Source organism: Excalfactoria chinensis, chromosome 3 (assembly GCF_039878825.1).
Source record: "Excalfactoria chinensis isolate bCotChi1 chromosome 3, bCotChi1.hap2, whole genome shotgun sequence".
Lineage (NCBI taxonomy): Eukaryota > Metazoa > Chordata > Aves > Galliformes > Phasianidae > Excalfactoria > Excalfactoria chinensis.
Window position 1 is genome coordinate 48,755,639 of NC_092827.1, and position 21,935 is coordinate 48,777,573.

Genomic DNA, 21,935 nt, shown 5'->3' on the forward strand with positions numbered 1-21,935 from the left:
ATATTTATCTCGTTGACTTAACGTATAAATGTGCAAACATCTCACAGGCCAAAGAAAACAAAACAAAAAAAACCCCAACAACTAATAAATATGCTGAAAAGCTCCATACCTCAGTATGAAATCCTGACCCTTTCTCCAACTAAGTACACAGAGACCAAGTGCAGTGAGAATGCCAAGCTACAGGGGCCCCTCGGTGGGGAAACCTGTATTCAGTCAGCTGCATCCGTCCACTGAAAGAGACGTGCAGGGACGGATGTGAGAGAGGGGTGTCACTTTAAAGTGGTGTCTGCTTTGAGAATGAGTGTGTCTACATGTGTGGGTTACATTTGGGTATGGTATTTTGCCCAGGTGTTTGTACAGAGCAGGACAAGTTCTCTGGGCTCATTTCTGTGCAGGCTTACAGCGCTAATTCAGCCCTGGTACTTGCAGTCTACACAGGCTGCACTCCCTGGCATCACATCCCCCAGCAATATGACACAGGGCAACTGCGTAGGGAACACAGGTGCTGTACAGCTCTCTCCACTTCTGCAGTAAGCAAACTCCATTGCACATGTAAAATGCTTGCTTAAAACCCACGGGTGTGGGCCCAAGGCTTCGTTAGGAGGCACATTCCCTCCATTCTGGGGACCTTCTGCACACCAGGTAAAGGCGGTCAAGAGACTGCCATGTTCTTTTCTTTTTCACAGGCTAAAGTTTCAACCAGGTTATTAAGGGAAGCGGCTTGCACTGCAGGTTCTTGCGTAGCAAAGGTCCATTACAGTGCCCAGCCGACCCGTGCGACTCCAGCACGGGGTCGGGGTTGTTCTCACTGCATCCGGACCTCCCGTTCGACCAGCGGATGGCGACATGCGAGCTGACAACTACGGGATTCGGGTCCCGAAAGTCCGCGTCTCTGTGGGGCTGGGAAGAACCGGGACTAGAGAACGGGCGGAGCACACAGCGGCCGCTAGCACGGCGCCGGCTTTCCGGCTGTGCGAAGCTGCTCAGGACAGAAGCGCCTTCCGCCTCCCCGTCAAGCCGACCGCGGAGCGGTTGCCGGGGCAACACGCTATCGGCGCGGGGCAGCCCCGCCCCGGGCGCGGCGCTGTGCTCGGCCGTTGGGAAGTGCGTCACGGCGGCAGCGCGCCTGCGTCAAGGCGGCGGATTCGAACGGTAGCGGGCGGCGCTGGGCCTTGTCACGGCGGCTGGAGAAGAAGGAGAAGCGGGAGGAAGAGGATGAGGCGCACGGTGTCCCGCGGCACTTTGCGGAAGATCATAAAGAAACACAAGCCTCACTTACGCCTGGCGGCCAACACCGACTTGCTGGTGAGGCGGGAGCCCGGCGAGCCAGCAGCCGGCTGAGGCCCCGGTGGTTGTGGGGGGGGGCCGGGGAAGGATCCGCCCGCTCCGTAATGGCCTCCCCGGGAGTCGTCGTGTGGGGCCGGGATCGGTAGTACTTTTGGCTGCGTCTGTTCCCGGTTGGAGCCCTGTGGGCGATCATGAAGCGTTCTAATCTGATCCCCGGAGTGGCCCCTGGGCTGGTGGGGTGTGTGCGCAGGAACGGTGGGAGTTGTTGAGAATAACGGGGTGACAGGTGGTTATTAATAGTGTTTTTGCATTATCAGAGAGGGAGCAGGTTTGGTGGGAAGATGGGAAAGTGGTTAGTGCAGTCGTGTGGCTGATATGTAGCATGACTGCTTTCTGCTCTAATATGTTGTAGGGTTTTCTCTAACGATGAGTGTAGGGACTCGGGGACAGGGTTACGTGTAAACATTGTGTCACTACACAAGTATGCACTGCTGTTCCCAGAGTTTGGCGTAGATGGATTGAGAGAAAGGAGTCTGCTGTAAGTGACCTTAATGCACAGAAGTTTGTTGATGTCGAGTGGTTGTGGTGTGCAGGTGGTACTCAGCAGAACTTTGATTAATGAGTTGCTAAGCTGTCGGTGAGTCCTGAATCAGTGTTTTTCTGGGAGGCTGTCTCAAGTAATCTCAGTGTAAAACTAAGGACTGGAATGTCTTTTTAGTCATCTAATAAGTGTTGGGATCCTATCCATGGGTCAAAAGTGTCCCCTGAAAAGGTGTAGGGGATTACAGAGCCTTACGGAGCAAGTCAGGAAAAGCTGACCCACCACATTCTGACCTGCAGTAACAGATTTGTCACAGGGTTTATGTTGCTGGAATAACGCTCAACTGTACAAAGGAACCTGACCTTTGGAGAACCTGTGGTAGCTGCAGAGGGAAAGAACTGTGTATGAAAAATATACTTTTGAAGTGATTTGATTGCCTGAATTAATTTGGCTGTAATGTGTTTTTGTTTTTTTGCCGTGTGTGATTCTGAGGGCAGTGATGTGGATTGTATATTTGTATGATTTGAATTATGACTGATCTGAACTATGTATTTTGTATGAATGAAAGCTGTCTTGCAGTTGCATGTCTGAAGGTTGGTGTCTGGCTACATAAAGCTCAAAGCAGATATACCAAATAAAGTATGTCTATGCATATAACTAGATTGATGTGGTGCTTACATGACAGCATTTACATTTGAATGTAAACACTACCTACTTTTCTAATTGGCCTAATAACAGAATGTATCTTCCTGTTGCTGTTGCTATCTGGATGGTGTGGACTAAGGACCTTACCTCTCTCTACTCATGCTCAGAACCATTCAAGGCTTATTCAGTGGGATGCAGTAGAAACTGTTAAACAAACTTGCATAATTAATACATTCTTTGTAGTCATTGATAAAGTTGGTCTGTGTTTTTATGGTCATGTATTACCTTGGCTTGGAGGAAGCATGGCTGTCTGAAAAGGGGTAAATGGGCATCCCTCACAAGTTTCAGCCATTGGTTCATATCTCTGCCTCTGCTGGCAGTAGCATTGCGTTGGCTGCAAACAGTCAGTAATCTGAATTGACTGAAGCTAATGACCAACAACAATCTGACCTAGCTTAAGATAGGACTGCGCGAGCACTCTTTCCAACACAAAGGATGAGATTAGAACAAGTTTTCATGGTGTCGTGGAAGTTTAGAGCGTGTCTTCTGGTGATGTCAAAGTACATAGGAGGCCTGCCTTTTTTATTTTACCCTTTTCTGAGAAGGAATTTTCAGGGGTGCTGACTGTGCATGGTAGTCAACCAGGCATGTGGCTAACAGCTCTTTCATTCCCTTTGATTATTATTATTATTTTTCTCCTATGGATAAATAAACGTAACTCCAGCTGTGTTGATCTATTTTTTTTCTTAAAAAACAAAACAAAACAGTTTAGCTTCTGGAGATAGAGAAGCAACAGGTTTTGAGTGGAGGTGTTTATTTTAAGCTTCTCTCTGTTGTTCTCTACAAATCTTGATTTGGCCGCATATGCTGCTTGTTTTAACGAGACCAAACTATACATTTTGAGGAAGCTGTTTGTGTCTTCTGCGGTAAAATAGAGTTGGCTATTTCATTTCCAAGGCTGTTTTCCTGAGTGATCCCAGCTTTGTTTGAATCCATTGTGGTACTAATCCAGTCTAGCGTAGAGGTTTTCCTACATAATTGATTATGTAGTAATTGATTATTTATTTGCTGACTCTTCAGTGATTGTCTTCTGTAAACTAGTGGTATCTTCAGTGATTAGTCTTTCATTGTGTTAGGAGCAATCATAATACACTTCTTTTTCTTGTATGTCTAAATTCAGTCTCTTCTTTCCCCTTTCAGATCTCTTTTTGAGCTCTGAAGCTTCGTCAGAAACCATTTTCTAAGTAATAACATCTTCCTCTGTTTTACTGAAGGAATTTGACAATATATTTGAAGTGATAAAAATAATGTTGAGGTTTCTCCACCATGTTTAGAGTTCAATTGCTTTCTTCCCTTTTTGAAATGAACAGGTAAAGGCTCAGGTTTGAATGTTACCTCCTCCCACCCAGCTGTCTGAGACAAGCTGTGTAAACACTGTTCTAGCTTGAAATTATAGCAGAAAAACAGAAACTCAGCCGCTTGCTTTATGCTAGAAATACAGGTTTGTACTTACATTGCAGAAAAGCATCGAGTGACCGCTTTTGTCTTTGTGGTCGGCATGGAGCCTAATGAGTATTGAAGGCTGAATATTTTCTAAGAAATTGTAAGTTATATCGTCAACACAAAATGAGGGAACTTGTCCGCATCAGTAGTTTGTTAGTCCTTGCAAACAGTGTCTCAGCATGAAGAAATGAAGCATGGAAAGATTTTGTTCCCCCTTCTCCCTTAGGTTGTTCCTAGGAATCTGACCTCTATGTTAATGAGTCTAATAGTGAGATTTATAATGTTTGATGCTTTATAATGTTTGTCACTGCAGATATATATATATTTTTCCCTGTGGTAACTTTTTCGTGAGGAACTTAAAGATAAGTTGAAAGCAGCTTTGATGTTTTGCAGAGTAAACCTGCCTGAGCTTCTGCTTTGTGGAGAAGATGCTTCCAAATACAAAAATGTAAATGTATCTACTGCAAAATGTCATTCTTTTAGTTCAACAGACTTAAAAAAGAATTGTCTGTCATTTGAGTATTAAAACACTTGTTACAACAGATTTCTGCTCTGAACACACTGCCAAACTATTTCCGATGAACTCCAAACTGTAGCTTGCTATTTGGTCAAAAAAGATATGATGAAGAGGAAGGATGTCACCGAATTCATATTCATTCCACTAATGTTTTTGAGCTCTTGATTGAAGAAATACTTTGCGTGCTGTACAAAACCAAGTGTTTGAAGGTTTAATTGACAATAGGCGCTATTGCCGGCTTTCAATGCTGGACTATTAAAATGCTTCATATAAGGTCAGTATAATGCTGGGCTACGCAAAGGTGTTTTTAAATGGTAGTTTTTAATAATAAATTTTGGAGTTTTTTGCCTGCTGAAATTCTGATACTGAACAGAGCAGGATTGTGTATCAAACTGCAATCATGTAGAAAGGCTAAATGATGAGCTGGGAATAAATGGATGGAGCCTTCTGACAATGGCATGTTAGTTGTGCTAGAGAAATATATGTCAATGCCCCCTTGCACTGGAAAAAGGCAGAAGTCCTTGAATTTGTCTACAGCATGTTTGGCGATGAGGCAGGGATGGATTTGCTGTTTGTTAAGAGTCTGGCTGGTTTTGTCACTGGAAGCTGATTAGATCTAATAGTACACAAAAAGTCTTCTGATTCTCCAATTGATCTATTGGTTTACAATCCATTACAAAAGGGAAAACAAACAAACAAACAAAAAAAAAACCACCCTGCAACAACCCTCCTAATATAAACCAGATCTTATTTCTGTTAGATGTCTCTATGACCTCTTTTAAAGCACTCTTCAGAATTTAACAAGAGCCTTGTCTATTCTTTCATGAAGTTAACTCTATTCAAGTTAAGACTTGAATAGAGTGGAACTTTGTTTTCCTGAGAGGACTCTTCAGGAATTTGGGAGCAATCAAATATAGGAATTCTGTCTCAAACAGTGGACCTCTAACAACACAAACTGTCTATGAACTGTTTGAATCCTTCCTAATTTATTTATTTTTTTCCTCTTCTTTTAAAGGTACATTTGAGCTTCTTGTTGTTTCTCCAGCGTCTAGCAGAAGAAGCCAGGACAAATGCTTTTGAGAACAAAAGTAAAGTAATTAAACCTGAGCATACTATAGCTGCAGCAAAGGTAATAAGGCATTTTTTGTATTTCATTTTCTGTTCAATGTAAAATATATTGCAACAGCACATGCATAAGTTTTCTGAGTGTTAATGTTTTTAACTATAATCCAAAGCTTGTAAAAATGTCACCAAGACATTGAATTAACTTGCCAATATGTATAGCCCTATTTTTATGAAATTATTCTGTGTTTATACTCATATTGCAATATGCGAGTATGTCTTCGCTGAAGTCTACTGCCGCATATGTGGGCTGAAAGCTACATGGTTGTGACTTACACAGCACTGGCAAATGCATTAATAACTGCTCTGTGTTATAAGACTGTTTAGTCCTATAGCTCCCTGCTGCTTTGACAGGGGACACCTTTATTCTGAATGGATAGTAAGAGTTCACATCTGCCTATGAACAGCTGTGACTAGCAAACCAAAAGCTTGTTGCTACTTGATGTGGCTTTGGGATGGGGGACGAAGAGTCTGAGCTTTATGGAACTGAAACAAGTTCCAAAGTTGGAGGATCTTTTATTTCAGATGAATTTCAAATTAATGTCAAATTAATATCTTAACTGAAATTATGTAAATTAAGCTTTATGGAGCAAGTGGAGGAGAGTTCAAATCTGCATCTTCAATTCTTACCTTAGTCTGAAAGATGTTTTAAGTGGGTTCTTGTAGCCTTGTGCTGATACTTGTTTGAGCAAATAAACTATGTGTGGTGTTGTGTTCAACAAGGGAAGAACTAAGAGAAGATTAAGATATGAATTAATACATGGGTTCAGCATAAATATTGCTGTGTGAATGTATGTGAAGGAGGAACTGTCTGTGTTACAGAACTCTAAAGTTCTGTGTATGTGTAGAATAAGGGAAAGGTGAAGGGATTATACAGTCTTCTCTCCCTAGAAAGAATTGGTGTCAAAGTATGCCTGGAGTCCTGTTGTATTTTTCAGCTGACTTCACTTGGAGAGATATGTCTGCTTTAGAATTATAGAATGACTTTCTTTGGAAGGGACCTTAAAGACCACCCAGTTCCAACTCCCTGCTGTGGATAGGGATCCCATCCGCCAGATCAGGCTGCCCAGGGCCCCATCCAGCTTTGCTGTGAACGCCTCCCGGGATTGGGCATCCACAGCTTCTCTGGGCAACCTGTGCCAGTGTTTCACCACTCTGAATAAAGAATTTCTTCCTAAAATCTAACCTAAATCTTCTCTGTCTAATTCAGTCTAATGTACTGAATTAGCTGTTCAACCACCTTCTGCCGCTGTGCAAACTAAAAGAGTAACACTCAGTGGCACCTGATATATTCGTCCTGTGGCTTCTGTTTATCTTCAGTCTTTCTTTCTTCTAGCAAAATGTTTAGTTTGATAGTTTCTGTTACTATAGTAACAGAAATATATACAGAATATGTAGGGTAGCCAAGTTAATGTTGCAGTTGGAATCTTATGCATTTGTAATTTCTTTTTAACTGCAATCTCAATGTTATTTGAACATTTCTTGCTCCGTTTATATATGTTTTTTTTAAGATGAGAAGAAAGGAAAAACTGCCTGTATTTTAATAATGTTAACACTTCAGTGGTCCCACTTGGGCTTTGAAGTTCATTTTTCAACTTAAACTCCAAACCAAAAAATGTCCTTCCAAGGGTCTGGGCACTTTTAATATGTGAAGAAGTAAGGCGCTGCAAACAAGAACTGAGCGTAATAGCTGTATGATTTCAAATTCTAGTTTTTTCTTTTTGTGTAAGGCCCAATGGGATAAGAGCAACAAGGAATATGCTGAGGACTTGAGAGTGCTATTGATACTTCTTGGCATTCAATTTATTTGGGGGAGGGGGGGGGGGGGGGGGAAGAAATAAAGCCTTTTATTTTTACAAAGTTCTTGGTTATGGGTTTTAATATTCTCTGATATGGCATATTTATATATGTTTTTCCTTTATTCCTATCATTTTCCATAGACTTCTACCCTTGGTCACTCCACTCTTGGAAACAGATTGCTGGCTAGAAGAGCCACTGATCTGAGTATCTAAGTATTGTTTTGGATCTTATTGCTGCCTGGATTGTAATGTAGATACAAGCAATTATAAATATACTTTTCTCTTTTTGCAGGTTATTTTAAAGAAAAGCAGAGGCTAGAGGAAAAAAAAAAAAGTAAATGCAGAGGCTAGTAAACAGCAATGGAATTTCCAAACACTTTTCCGTGCTTTCTTAACAACTTGAGATCCTGTGAGCCAACTTTGCACCCGTGAAAGCATTTAGTTTTATTTATGTCCATCTCTTGACTCCGTGTATCTTCTGCTTTTGAAAAATACGTACGTGCGTGCACATTATAATGTCTTCATCCATTTGATAAATAATTTTAGAATGTATCACTTACAGCCAATAATGATTAGTGATAGTGAAATTTAAGATTTGCTGTACTTCATTTCTCCCATAATAATGGAAGGATCCCTGTACTGTACACATTCTTCCAGTATGTATCATCAAAAGTGTGAAACTTTTTAAGAGTAGCAGCAGTAAAGACACAGATTTCACTAATTCCTTTATGCAAATTCAGAGTAAATTTACTAGATAGGCAAAATCTTGGCTTCCAAAATAAGTGCTGTAGAAGTTAATACATTAAATACCTTGGCTGTGCTCTATTTATAAATGTCTGAATGGTTTAAAATGACTGAAAAGCAAATTAACACTTCTATGTTTAAGTGTAGGAATATGTATTTTATGTTTAGAAATCATTCTCTGAACTGTTAAGCTGGGCTCTCTTTTGATGTGGTATATGGGACAAGTTGGTGGCCTCTAATTCAGTTGCTGTGAACAGATGCATGTTGGAAGCAGGGAGGAGGAATACCAGGCATAACTGATGTGAAGGTAACTTCAAAACTGTTGCACGGGGTCTAAGTTGACATGATACTTGATATTTCTTTCACCACTCTTTGAATGTCATTCCAACTTGTCAGGAGCCTGGAAATTGCATGTTACATAAAGTCTTGAATTCCAATCTGTGTTTTAAATACTTTGTTTAGTTAATCTTTTAATAAAGTTCTAGTTGAATCTAGCTATTTGAGCTGATAATACTGTTTTCTGCAATCTGTAGTAGGTAATATGCACAGTGAGAGATTTTCAAAATAAAGATTTTTTTTGTACTATTATGCGTTGAGTCATTTGTTTGACACATTATGGAGTATATTCTGGAAAAGCAGCAAAAAGGATTGTATTTTGTAAGGGTTTTTTTTGTGGGTTTTTTTGTAATCTAAAGAACCTGTAGTGGTGTCAGAACTTCAGATTTTGTATTGTCCACAAACTTGTTAATCCTGCCCAATCTGCAAAATGCCCTTTTACAATATGCAGAAAGAAAGGATGCTACATTTTCTTTCTTGAAGTGTTTTTCTCTTATTTTTCCTTTTCTTGTCCCTTTATAGAAGTATTTGAGTTGCACATCTTGTGTAACTGCGTACCTTTCCTCACTGGAGAGATCTGAGTTCTATTTTCTGCTTCATTTGAAGCATGTTTGAATAACTGGTTTAACTTTTTTTTTTTACTTGCAGATAATAAAGAATCACTGAGGGCTTAATGTTGTGTTCTCATTCCCAAGTAGTAGATGGATGGTCAGCTACCACTGCTGAAGGGAGGCAAGAGTTGAAACCAGGCATTCATATGTTTAGTTGTTTGTTTATTATTTTATAGGATTTCTTGGGCTGTATTCACAACTAAGAAGGTGTTATGTTTTTTGGTTTTTTTTCTTTTTAGAGGAAAGGGGCATTTTTCCATAAGCCCTGACAAGTCCATATCGGAGTGTGTCAAAACTAGATTGCCACTATATTGTGAACATTTTGTCATAGCTGAAGCAGGCAGGTAATCAGCTTTCCCTCTTAAATGTTTATTGAAAATTAAGGTGGTTGATATAGTATGCATTTCTGAATACTTAACTGGAAGGCTATTAGGCCTTTCTTGAATATACACTATAAGGTTAATTACTTACATTCATATTTGACAGCTCTTCTACGCCCCTTTGTATACACAGTCTCTTCATTTTTGAGTATAAACTCATCACAGCAGCATTGCCTACTTACCCAAAACGCTTCCATGATAGCACTGGAGGATGTACTAAGTAATTTCCTTGGTCAGTGAGTCTCTAATAAAGACAGATGGCTAATGACAAAATATTAAAAGATGTAGCTTGAGAAAGCATTCTTTTAAAACTAGATTTGTGGTAAGAGCCTAATGATGTTGGGTTCTGTAATTTGAGTTCCTGTGTGGTTTCTCTAGGAGGAGGAAGGGAAGAATTGAGGGAAGAGCTATGCTGATGCCTGAATAGGGCCTCTTCTACTTGATGGTTTTCATGAAACCTTCAGAAATGTAGACTGAGATTTCTGTGTTTCTTCAGTTGCAAAGGTAGGAATCAAGAGATTTTGGGAAGGAAAAATAATAGGTGTTCAGACAACAGTTGTGAGTTTTCATTTTCTCAGGAAAGCGGCACATAAGACTTACAGAGTAAAAGGTATACTACGCAGTTACTCAGTCTTCCCATTCTTTCATTCTCTACAGTTTTTCCAGGTGTTCTGTTTCACATACTTCTCCACACCTTCACTATGACTGTCAGTGTGAGAGAAAAGACGCAATAATGAAATGGAAGAATTTGACAAAAGTACTTCTAGCAGCCTTTGTATTTCATATTACAGAGTAACTGATGTTAGTCTCTTACTAGGTGCAAGCCAATAAGGCACTGTGTGCAAGTCACTTGATTATTAGACTTAAAACTACAAAATATAGGTGTGAGTATTATGAATGGTATATCAGTGAAAGTGGGTATCTGTGGGGAGGTCTAGCTGTTGGACTCCTTACAGAATCAGCAGCAACATGTGGACCTCTACACTTCTGAGTTGGCCCAAATAATCACCTTTCTGTGCGAATCCAAACTTAGACTGGAGCTTTGCTGTTTTGATTCAGCAAATTAACTCAGGCGCTAGAGAGGACATTTATGTCTTGGAGCTTTGTTCTTTCAAGTGTGTGATTATTTGAATATTAAATTTGAAAGTACAAGTAATAAATATAATCTGGCTATAGGGATACAATAATAGGGATAAAAACACAGAAATATGCGTGCAGTGGTAGGTAAATTCTTTTTCCAGCCATAAGGTGGAGATAGAGCAAAAACTGACTCCTTTTCTTCCCTGCAGTAACTTCCTATTAAGAGAAAACATTGTTTATTGTTATTAAAAAATATACTTGTGATGCTTTCAGATTTATTTTTTAAAGACTACAAAGCCTGTATTGCTGACATGTGAGGAGCAATTACAATTAATAATAAAACAGAAAACTCTTTCTCTTCAAAAAGTATTATGCTGTTCATCCATGCTGAAAGTGTATGATATTCATGAGGCTGTAACAAATTTTGAACATCTTTTCTGTAAGCTCAACATTCCAGCATTAGATTGTTTTCTTACTTTGCTAAAGATCTATAGTTACTTGTACAACATAGCTTCATATGTAGAAACTGGCATATAGTGTCAGGATGTATTTATAAGGTACTGCACAAACAACCTTATATGCAGGCATGTAGCTATTAATGGTTGGATTGCAGATTCAGCTGGCATTCCATTACTCTTTTATCAGCTTAGAGCAACTAATGATAGGGCATCATAACTCTTAAATGTTTTGGTGTTTTTTTTAGATGACTTACCATTGCATCTTTAGATGATCTAGTAGCTTAAATTAAAGTGCTGATTACAATAAGACAAAAAGCCCTTTTTCACAGCTGTGAACTGTGTCCAGTTTAAGTTCTCCAAACTGTTTCAAAGTAGTGCCTGTAGTTGTTCATTTTAATGTATTGTATGCATTGTTGCGTAGTTTCTTTGATACAAATTAATGGCTCTGTAGTTCTGATGTAGGAGCTGCTCTGGCCTGTGTAGATATGACAAAGTGTAACTGAACAAATTTCTAACAAGTTTAAGTAGTTTCAGATCTAGGGCAAGGAGATGCTGACACCATCTGTATTGCGCTAAAGACAGATCCTAACTTTGAAGATGTATGGTGTAAGCTCTTGATTCTGAAGAGTTCGTCACTTGAATTTCATTCATTTGGTGTTTTGTTATCCATGGCGAGGGTATGCTGTCTTTGCAGTCTCCACTCATCAAATTCACACAGTCTTTGTACGTAGTATTCTCCTGTGGACTGGGATATTAATGTTATCCTGACCAAACTGCTGAAACACCTTTTTGAGTAACTAGATATTTATAAGATCAAGAAAATGGACAAAGCAGGTAAGACCACCTAGACAAACTTAAAATTACTTCTGGTTTACAAAAGAAATGTAGGTAACAGACTTACTATTAGGAAATTGTTGCTGTGCTTGCAGTTGTTCAAGGGAACCAAGAGCAGGTCCTACAGGACTGGCTCGCTCTTAGCCTCCCAATATTTGCATAGGTCAGGCTCTTTCAGCTGCTGCAGAAACAGACTCCTGTTATTTTTCATAAGTGTGTAGAAGGCACAGAAGGATATATATTTTGGCAATGGAACATATCCTGAATATAAAAATCATTAGAGGTGAGCGCTTCCAAATAAATGTAATGAGGAATACTGTTGAATTATCCAGATTTAATTTCTTATATCAGGTTTAAATTGGTCTGTCTTTGTACTAATAGCTAAAACTGACAGCCTAATGTGTATTTTTTCGTTCGTTTAACTTCATCAGGTAAGTACACACAGATATTGGCTTATATAACTGAAATCAATTTTAATGAGATTTCAGCAAGTTTTTATAAATAAACCAGATCAAGGAAAACATTTACATAACGTGAAGCCAGTTTTTAAAATTCTATTGCATAAGCTAAGCTGAAACCTTAGAACACAGAAGCCTCTGGTCCCAGATGTTTGAGGGTACTCAGAGTACAAGTTGAAGTTAACGTCCTGATGATGGATACACACCTACATTCTTTATTCCTTAGTTTTTACTTTTTTACTCTTTCAAGAAAACTGTGTGTGTACAATGCTACTTCCAAAATATGCAAGCTGTTTAAGTCTCTTTAATGTCTAAAAGTCGGATAGCAATTGAAAAAAGACTAACTTAGAAAAAGAAAAGAGAGCAGTAAGGAAAACACTGCTTTGTAGCTTCCTGTGTCTCTTTTTTTCCTAGTTTGTTTTTCAAGTTGAAATTTTACTATGGATTCCCACGTTTTCCAAATAGAAGTGTTTGGGGGAGGAAGGCTGTAGTTTATGTGTAGTCTAACTAGCAGTGCTCTTTTATAACCTTTTCCAATAAAGTTAGTCCTGTGCCTACTCAGCCTTAACCTCAGTTTAACTGAGCTTTTCTGGTATATGGGATACCTTCCTGAACTGTCATCAGAATTCCTCAAGATGATAATAAATTTTGACGATGCTTTTTCCTGTTGCCTTCTTCGGAAGATTTTTCCAAAAACTCATTTAAATGAATGCTGAAAATTCAGTCAGAAGTGGACAAAAGGATCTCACCTTGCTTGCTGTAAGAGCTCTATAGGAAACTCTTCCATAATCAGTAAAATTCTGCAAACTACAGGAGAGTAACTAAAAATCAACTGACATGCTTTTCAGAAGCTCACCTTGGTTTTGTTTTCTTTCTTTCCCATTCCTTTCCTTGCTAAGACTGGAGAACATAATGATGTTTTATTTTAGGGCAGCAACAAAATTAAAAATACACTTTTTCCAAAAGAATAAATTAATTATCAAGGCACATACGTATTATTTTTCTGGATATGGACAATAATGTCCTTATTGCTTAATACCCTATAGATGTTTGTCATAGATAGTGTGTATATATAAGTGGCTGTGGAAATTAAGAATGAGAATTCCTGTTCATGACTGCTTGTAGGTGTTTTTTTGTTCTGTTGTTGTGTGTTTGGTGTTATTTATTTACTTGTTTTTTCTTTTGAAGAATGGGATTTTTTTTTATGATGCATAGCTTGATGAACAAGGACAGTTGTTAGCACAAACCCTTCAGCAGTCTGTTGGCTTTGAAATGCATACTGATTGCAAGAGAATTTAAGGAAAGAACTTCAAAGGAGCCATCAACAACCAGCTGTAACGTTCTTTTTCACTCTTTGAAGGTTATAAAATGGGGAGAGATGGAACAATTTGCTAGGAGTGCTTCCAAGTACAGAGAAGAATAGTCTAACCCTATCAGTAGTATTGTTTGGAAAATATATAATGCCTTGTGTATGAATGATCCGAAACTGGTTTGGATCCAGAAGATACCTGTGCAGGAGAAAGCTTCAATCTCAGTCAAGACAGAGTATGACACCTTGCCTTGTCACAGCTGCCATAGCTCTGAAGCGTATGCTCTCCTGCTAGACACTATATATTGTGTAAGGAGCTGCTTCGGGCAAATATCCAGGTCTTATTAGAAGCACTGCTGTATCCATAGCATCCTGGGGGAAATTCTCTGGGCATAAGTACTGAAATGGCCCCGGTGCCTTTCCATGTAGTTTTATAACAGGTCTACCCTAGAGCATTTTCTTTTTTTTTCTTTTTCTTTTTTTCCTAGCCTTTCCTGTATTTTATTTTTATTTTTAATAGCCATTAATATAAACTATTTATTTCATAGAATCATAGAATGGCTTGGGTTGAAGGGGATCCAAGGATCAATAACTGGAACTTGGTGGTTTAGTTTCTTAAGCTGTGAGTAAAAACCAAACATAAGAACCAGCGGCCCTAGCGCAAACTTTCTGAAATATCATTTACGTTTCCCTTTTCACCTCAGTATTTCTCTGCATATGTAGCGTAGACAAAAGTATTAGGTTGTGAATATAGGACAAAGTGTATAATGGCACCGTTGACTGCAAATTTTAAGATAAGTCTCAGCAGTATATGCAACAGCTTATTAGCTTAAGAAAGCATTGCTTGTACCATGATTTTGTACCAGCAAACACAAATTTCACTGTTACTGTTATACTACCATGCCTTATGTTGTACTTTTCTTATTTGCTAAACAGCTAGCTGGCAATGCAGCTGTAGCCAAAAGCTGGAAGAATAGGTAATACTAATAACAGAGGGATGAATGCAAGCACAGCAGTTTTACTTTGGCACATTATTTTCATGAACCTAGCATGTTATGCAAGGCTTTCCTGGAAATAAAAAGAAAACACCTTTTCAAATCATCTTTATTTGGGTAGAATGGATGTTAATTACACTTAACTTCTCCAAAACAAATGTTCGCTTATTGACCTGAATTGTGCCTTGGATATGCCTGCTAATGTTTTTTCCCTACTTCTTGTTCACTCACTTTCGTTCACAAGGGAAGAGGATGAAGATGTGCTGGGTACTCCAGTATTCTATGAAAAGCCCTCTTAATGACTCCTTTTATGTGAACTTTCTGATGAAACAGCAGGCTGTATATCTTTAAAATGATGTATTAGACATTTGGTGATTTACCAAGAATGTCTCTCTACCTTTGGTTTAAAAGATTTGATGTTCTGATTTCTGAGGACTTTTTCTGCAAGTACTGGACTTTATCTACATAGCTTGTAAGAAATTTAGATTTATTTTGTATCTAAATTAAGAAGCTTCAGATCTTATCCACAGTAAAAAGCTCCAGGAGAAACTTAGACTACTTGTGGATATGTTTTACTCTGAAGAAGCCATCAATTTAAAACATCAAAGTGATTTTTTGTTAGATTGTTTTATTTATTTATTTATTTAAATCATTCTAATTTTTCTAATTATAGGCTTAGTGGATTTTATATATTTTTGTTCTATTTTAATTTTTAAGACCAAACAGAGTTTTATCCCAGCATCTTTTGTTCCTCCCTTCTCATCCCCCTGATTTAAATACTAAAAGGAGAAAAGCAAAGGCTGAGGATGCAATTTAAAGGACATAGTGTGCTGGTTGTTTTTAATGCAGGTTTTTGATTTCTTCCCTTGCAGTATTGCAGAGCATTAACACTGATACCTAAGTAATAGTACCAGTGAGTGCTGTGCTTTGGTAATGAAAACAGTAAATGAAGCAAATGCTTCATGTTCCTTAGTAAACTTGAACAGCCCTTTGGGAAAACAGCTCATAAGATGAACCTTTGTTAGCAATGCTGTAGCTTTTGATTAGTCGTTATGAAAGTTGTTTTGGTTTCCTCTTTGAAAAAAGGTAAAACTCTTTCTCTTTTCTAGCTAAAAAATAAGGAAGCATCAGCTGTAATGTAAACAAGAGCCAAAACAATTTGATTTTGTTTCTTTGCTTTGTTAATTATTGAATGAAAAAACAAAACCATATTTGTTATTCTTTATATTTTTCTCTGAGGAACGTGTAATTTTTGAGAAGAAACTGTTTAAAGTAAAAACTGAGTACTTAAAGCTGTGCTACAGCTGGGATTTCAAAACTCTATATTTTGTTTTTAAAAAAAACTCAAGAAATTATTGTACAAACTGGCAAAATATTCTTAATAGTAGAGGAGCACTTTTGAAATAGGGAGTTCTTTCATGCTTTCTCTTGCGAAGCCCATGTAAAATTATGATGTTGTTAAGAAGCTTACATATAATATTTTTAAGCCTTTTGTAAGTTAAATTCCTGTCTGCATCCCTCATGAAAAGAAATGTGGACTGTTTGAGACATAATTTGTGTAACAAAATATCTTTATTTCTGAGTTAATTTAATTTTTACATGCCTCTGTTACACAGGAAGCATACTTTTAATAAAAGTCATGTGTTTGGAGCAGTAATTTCTGCATTCAACATAAATTACTTCCCAGCTGTTTGATGTGAACCCCACTTATTTTGTGAATAAATATCTTAGTAGCTGTAGTATGACTCTCATCTCAGTGTATCAGTACCAATGTGTTACTGGCCATTATACTGGAAATAAAACTTCAGGGGTTCATATTAAATGTTGAGCAAAACAGTAACTGCAGTTTTAGTTTTAAGATATACTCTTGATCCTTCTTCACATAGGTTTCTTGTAGCATTCTGTGTCCTCACATCCTCCCCTCAAAATAAAATAATAATAATTAAAAAAAGAGATATATATATAAATCTGTTTTTGTAGTTTCTGATTTAAACAGAGTCTAGCACCATGTGAAACACTTTGCTGACCTTTTTAGCAGTGTCAGAACATGAAACAGAGGAGGAGGATATCCTATGGTGTATAGTACATTAAGGCTATTACCTCATCAGCATGAAAGGTCCATAACTAATCCACACCAGAGACATGTGAACAGTTGGAGGGGGACATTCTTTAGAATGTGAAGAAGCACATTACATGTTTTTATGAGAGTTGTTCAGAACATAAGTGGAACAGTCGGCATGTGAACGTTTCTGAACTTCTGTGTCGTATTTGTCATTTTGTCCGTTTTTAGTGTTTTTCATTCATTTTCCCTTCCCCACTAAGAATTTCAAGGCTAAGACTGGGCTTATGAAGGTTACAGTTGAACTGTACTTATGGAAAACTAAATTGGGGTGGAGGATTTTCCTCATATTTTCCTTATGATAAGAAGCAGGATTCTCCTTTTTAACTGTGAAGATCCAGTAATGGAAACGTTGTGGATGGTAACAGATTGAGAAGGAAGTATTTTTTTTCCCATTCCTCAAGTTCCTATACCTGTTTGAAGCTGTACCTCTACACTATTATTACTCTTTCTCTAGTCTTACCTGAGCAAGTGTGAAGCCAGTAGAGAAGCTAATTAGGAAGATTCATGTTCCAGCAATAGGCAAATAAGATAAAACTCTACTTATCCATTGCACACAATTACATAATTGCTGCTATGGTACACTCCCATAACTTACAGCGTATGTTTGTACTTAATATATGCTTTTCTATGTAGATTATTTTTTCTAAAACAATTGTTTGTGGATAGATTTGAAATATTACCCCAAGCCTCCAAATGCAATTCTCCAGATGCAATGAACTCATGTGAATGAGTGAACTCAAGTTTTATTAGCCTTGTTTAAAATTTGCAAATAACATGTTTTTAAATCTTTTGGTCTGAGAACTCGCTTGTAATTTTTTTTGTTTCCCTTTGTTTGAAAGTATTCCTTATTATTGAGAAGAAAAGGATCCAATAGCAGATCTGCGGGCAATTGGTAAAGACAGTTTCTGCTATACTTATTAGGTCATAGTAATCTATTATTCAAAAACATGCTAGAGTTATTGGCTGATATAGGAGGGTTACTCCAAAAGTAATGCCTATTTCAATATGTTGACCTGTAATGGCAGAGGCGATTGCAGTAGAGGTTGAACCTTTCTAACAATATCCCACTAGATTTTGCTGCCATATGGCAGGTGGCAGCAGAGAGGAGCAGTCTGACAGAATGGTATCTGAGGTGGAAGTGTGTATGAAACAAAGGTGAGGAATGGAATTCCTCCACATGGGGAAAAAACTGCACCCACTGACATTCATCTACACTTGCTGAAGGTTTCTGGAGACCAAATAGAGGATGTGAGTGCAGTGAAGCAGTAGGTGGTGTGTTTCAGTGGTGGTGACAGCAAGATGAAAGACAAGCCATGTCTTGACCAAACTCTGTAGTATCTCTGATATCATTAACTATCCCTTTTGTTTGTTTCTTTTAAAAAACGTGTCTATCCTAAAGCTTTTCTCACCGCCTACAGTACTACACAAAATCTTTGAGCAGATAATTAGTAAAATATCCTCCCCATGAACTGTTGGTAAATAATTTTGTTCTTTCAAGTTTGTCGGTCAGAATTTTTTTGTAGAATATTCTTAGTGAGTTTTGGTTTTGAGCTGACTGATGAGCTGCCTGCTTTTCCTGATTGGCATTTGAAATGTAGCAGCCTGTAATCAACCAGTTAGCTTGTGTGTCATGTCTCTTTGTCCTGACTGAATGAATGTATGTATGTAAGGATTCCTAGCTGGAAGACTGCAGAAGATGCATGTAACATTTTATGAAGTCTTCTTAGATTTCTTACGTCTGTATTCCTGATGATAAACTTTGTTTCCTTAACCTGGGGATAAAAGCTGAAATACACTTAAAAAAAATAATAATAATCAAGAAGTATTTTTAGTTGATCAGTTCTAGCTGCAGAACTATATTCGTGTTATAAATAATACAACTTTACTGAAGTTCAATTTTTGTTGTTGTTGGAGTGCAATTCCGTACTTGTACAGAACATACGTAGCAGATTTGACCGAGTGCACTGGGGAAAACCTCTCCCCTTAGGAAAAGTCCAGGAGGAACAACTGTAGTCTCCAGAGTAAGTGGTTCTAAGAATTGAAGCCCTTTTATCTGAAAAGAAGCCAAGTACTAAAAATTTGCAGACAATAACTTCACCATACTATGCCCTCTGTCAGGATTTAGACAGGCTAGCTACTTTCTCTGTTTATCTGTCTTGCAGTAAGATCCAAATCTCAGTTCAGCTGAGGTTAATAACAGAAGTTATTAACATTTAAGACATCAGTATGAAAAAATGTAGAGTAGTGTATCTTGTCTCCAGTAATAAGTACTATTCTTGTCACAGTCTTTAAGCATTATATTTTCTTAGGGTCTCAGCTGACTGGGCTTTCGAGTTTCTGAAGGCAAATTATTGATTGGATGAGATAAGGAACTGCTTAGGTGAACTTTTCATGAGATCCATCATTTTTATTTTAAAATTGATAACATCTTTTTTCTCTCCAGGGACATTCTGGGCCAACTTTTCCCTATTTAGACTGATGTAAACATGAAGTCATCTGAAACAATGAAAGCTGCTAAAAAGTGAGAGCAAGATTTTGCCCCACTGTATTTGCCTTCTGCATTTACTCTGAAGCACAATCTGTGGACTGCATTTATTTTTTCTGTGATACTGGATATTAACTAAGTAATGGCATCTGCACTACTGCTAAACCGAGGGTTTTGAATACTAGACATCTACGCTAGCAGATATTTTTGGCAAGTATGCACCTTTACCGCAAAGTTGTTGCTATTATGGGATTGTTTTAGTCATATGCTGAAACTCATTTTCTTAAATGCACTTTTAATTCTTTCTTTGTTTTGTTTTAAGAACACCACATGCTAATTCACCACATGATGTGTATGCACAGTCCAAATATCACAAAGTGTGTTCCAAAGTCCAGACATTTACCAGTCTCCCTCTCATAAAGCATATAATGGCAAAGTCCTTATTCCAAATTCAAGTCAACCAGAACTTTGGAGTATCTTCAGAGTAAAATACTTTTCAGAACAGCTGCAGGAATCTTGATATATAACCCACAGTAGGGTGGACATAACCCTCTAATACTGAAAATATACTACATAATTTACACACGATGACAAGATAAACGTTTTTACAAGAATTTCTTCAAAAGAAGAAGGAGTAACAAAACAACTAAAAATAAACAGAAACACTTTCCTGTTCTATTAAACCCACACTGGGTACAGCCGTGATGGCAGCCAACACCTTATTGGCACAGTGCCCTGCCAGTTGCTTTATCCCAAATTCAGAGAGACATAAAACCCAACTCCTCTTCTGGAATTTTTCCAAACTTTTTGGGTGTTTGCCTTCCTGAAAGAAGCTGGGGGAAGGAGAACTTACTTACAGTTCTTCTCTTGCTTCCTGCTTGTTAATAAATTGAAAATGACATATAGTCTACAAACATACACTCGGGCGCTGTCCTTTTTTAGCTAATTTCCTCAAGAAGCATGAATCATCAGAAATTTAACTATTATTAAAAGTATTTTTATCACAAGTATTTTTTCCAGCTTCTCACTTCTCTTACATTGTGGAAAATAATGCATTTTTAGATTGCTCTCTGTGTTTATGCAGTGTGAGCTAGATAGAATACATATTTACTTGAGTTAATGTCAAGGGAAAAAAGGCTTTTTCTTTTTTTTTTTTTTTAATTGTCAGATGTTGCTTATGGCCCGTCTTGCAGTAGATTACATCTATAATTTGATAAAGATTTACTGCATAACCTTTCAAAACGGTTTGATCTCAGTGTGTGTTAGAATGATAGATCTCAATAAATTCTCAAGAGCAAGATATTTAGAGAACTGCTACTACCGAAAAACAGTGCTAAAGAGTTCGTCTAGAACATTGTTTTAAAACCCATAAATATTGTAACTTATGCGGAAGAGAAGGAATGGATTTTTCATTCACATGTACCTGCAGAATAATGCACATTCATATCCATACTCCTCAGTGTGTATACCTCAGAAGATACGTCTGGATTATCCAGCCTGTTGGGCCCGGCAAGATGCAACTTCAGATTCCAGTCCTGTCCTGTCATTCTTAGAACTGAGAGCTGAAAGATCCTTCTGAACTGAAGGAAGAGCAAAAGGGGTGTTTAGATGTGGGCTCTTGAGTCCCCAATGGCCAGGTACTGCTATGTGCTGCAATGAGAAAAGTATTTGGTCAGTTTCTCTAGTTCACTCTGGCACTCGCAACATCACTCCATCAGCCACAAAGGTTCAAATTTTCATCATGGGATATAACCACATCTCTGCCATCTCTTCCAGCTTTCCTACCTCAAGTGTCCTAGCGCAGAGTCAGGTACAAACTGCTGTTACTGTAGTTGCTGAATGGCATTTCAAGTCCGGATTATATCCAGTATAGCAGATCACACTCAAGGCTGCTCTAACCTACTTCAGAAAGTCTAGTCTGAGCAGTCTTGACAATATTTCTTTGGCTTTTCTAAATTACAGATTGCCATTTGTGAGCAGAGCAGTGCTATTCCATGTTATTATTCCTTATTGTTAAGGAAATCTGGAATGTGTCCTAGTGAGGATCATTACAAACTCAGTGGAAAGGATGAGTGACTTTACCCCAACTCCCTCGCTTCAAACCTTTCATCTCCTGATACAAGTTAATTTTTTGAATGCCAGAAGGTTTTACAGTTCTTCATAGAGAGTAAAACATCTTTGTTTTGCCAAGATATGTTATTCGGATATGCTTTTGAATTGGATCATAATTAAAGCAAGATACTTTCTAGAGGGGAGGTGAGTCCCATTGAAATCTGTCTCTAATCCTTCCTCTGAGGAACAGGACCTAATCGTGCTAACTGCAGGGATGCAAACTTTTTATTCTGAAGCCAAGAAAGGAAAAGCTAATTTGGTTTCAATAAGAGGTGCTGGAAGCTGTCTTGTGCTCAGTTACATACAGCTGAATTTTATTTTGGGGCCCCTCTCTTAAATATAATTCCATGCTGTCCTGGTTCTATTTCGTTATATATCCGGAATATTTGGAAAAGTCTTGTGATTCTGAAAGGATGAACTGAATAAAGCACTGCTTCTTTGTTTCCTTCCTAACCCATTTTCAGCAAATTATTGTACTGAATGCATAAGGTCTAAGGCCTATGTTAAATTCTACGTTGTTTAGACTATTAGGAACTACATTTTTAAAACACATTTGAGGGATCTTGCTGTTAATTATTTCATATTAACACCTGCTTA

At 38.0% G+C, this 21,935-nt stretch overlaps 1 protein-coding gene across 1 annotated transcript; it reads left to right on the top strand.

Annotated features, from left to right (window-relative positions):
- Positions 1-911: 911 nt before the first annotated feature.
- On the top strand, positions 912-8,745 carry CENPW (centromere protein W). The gene is made up of 3 exons (XM_072332471.1): positions 912-1,305; positions 5,509-5,622; positions 7,707-8,745. The coding sequence occupies exons 1-3, from the start codon at positions 1,216-1,218 to the stop codon at positions 7,731-7,733; spliced, it is 231 nt and encodes a 76-aa protein (XP_072188572.1). The 5' UTR covers positions 912-1,215; the 3' UTR covers positions 7,734-8,745.
- Positions 8,746-21,935: the final 13,190 nt, after the last annotated feature.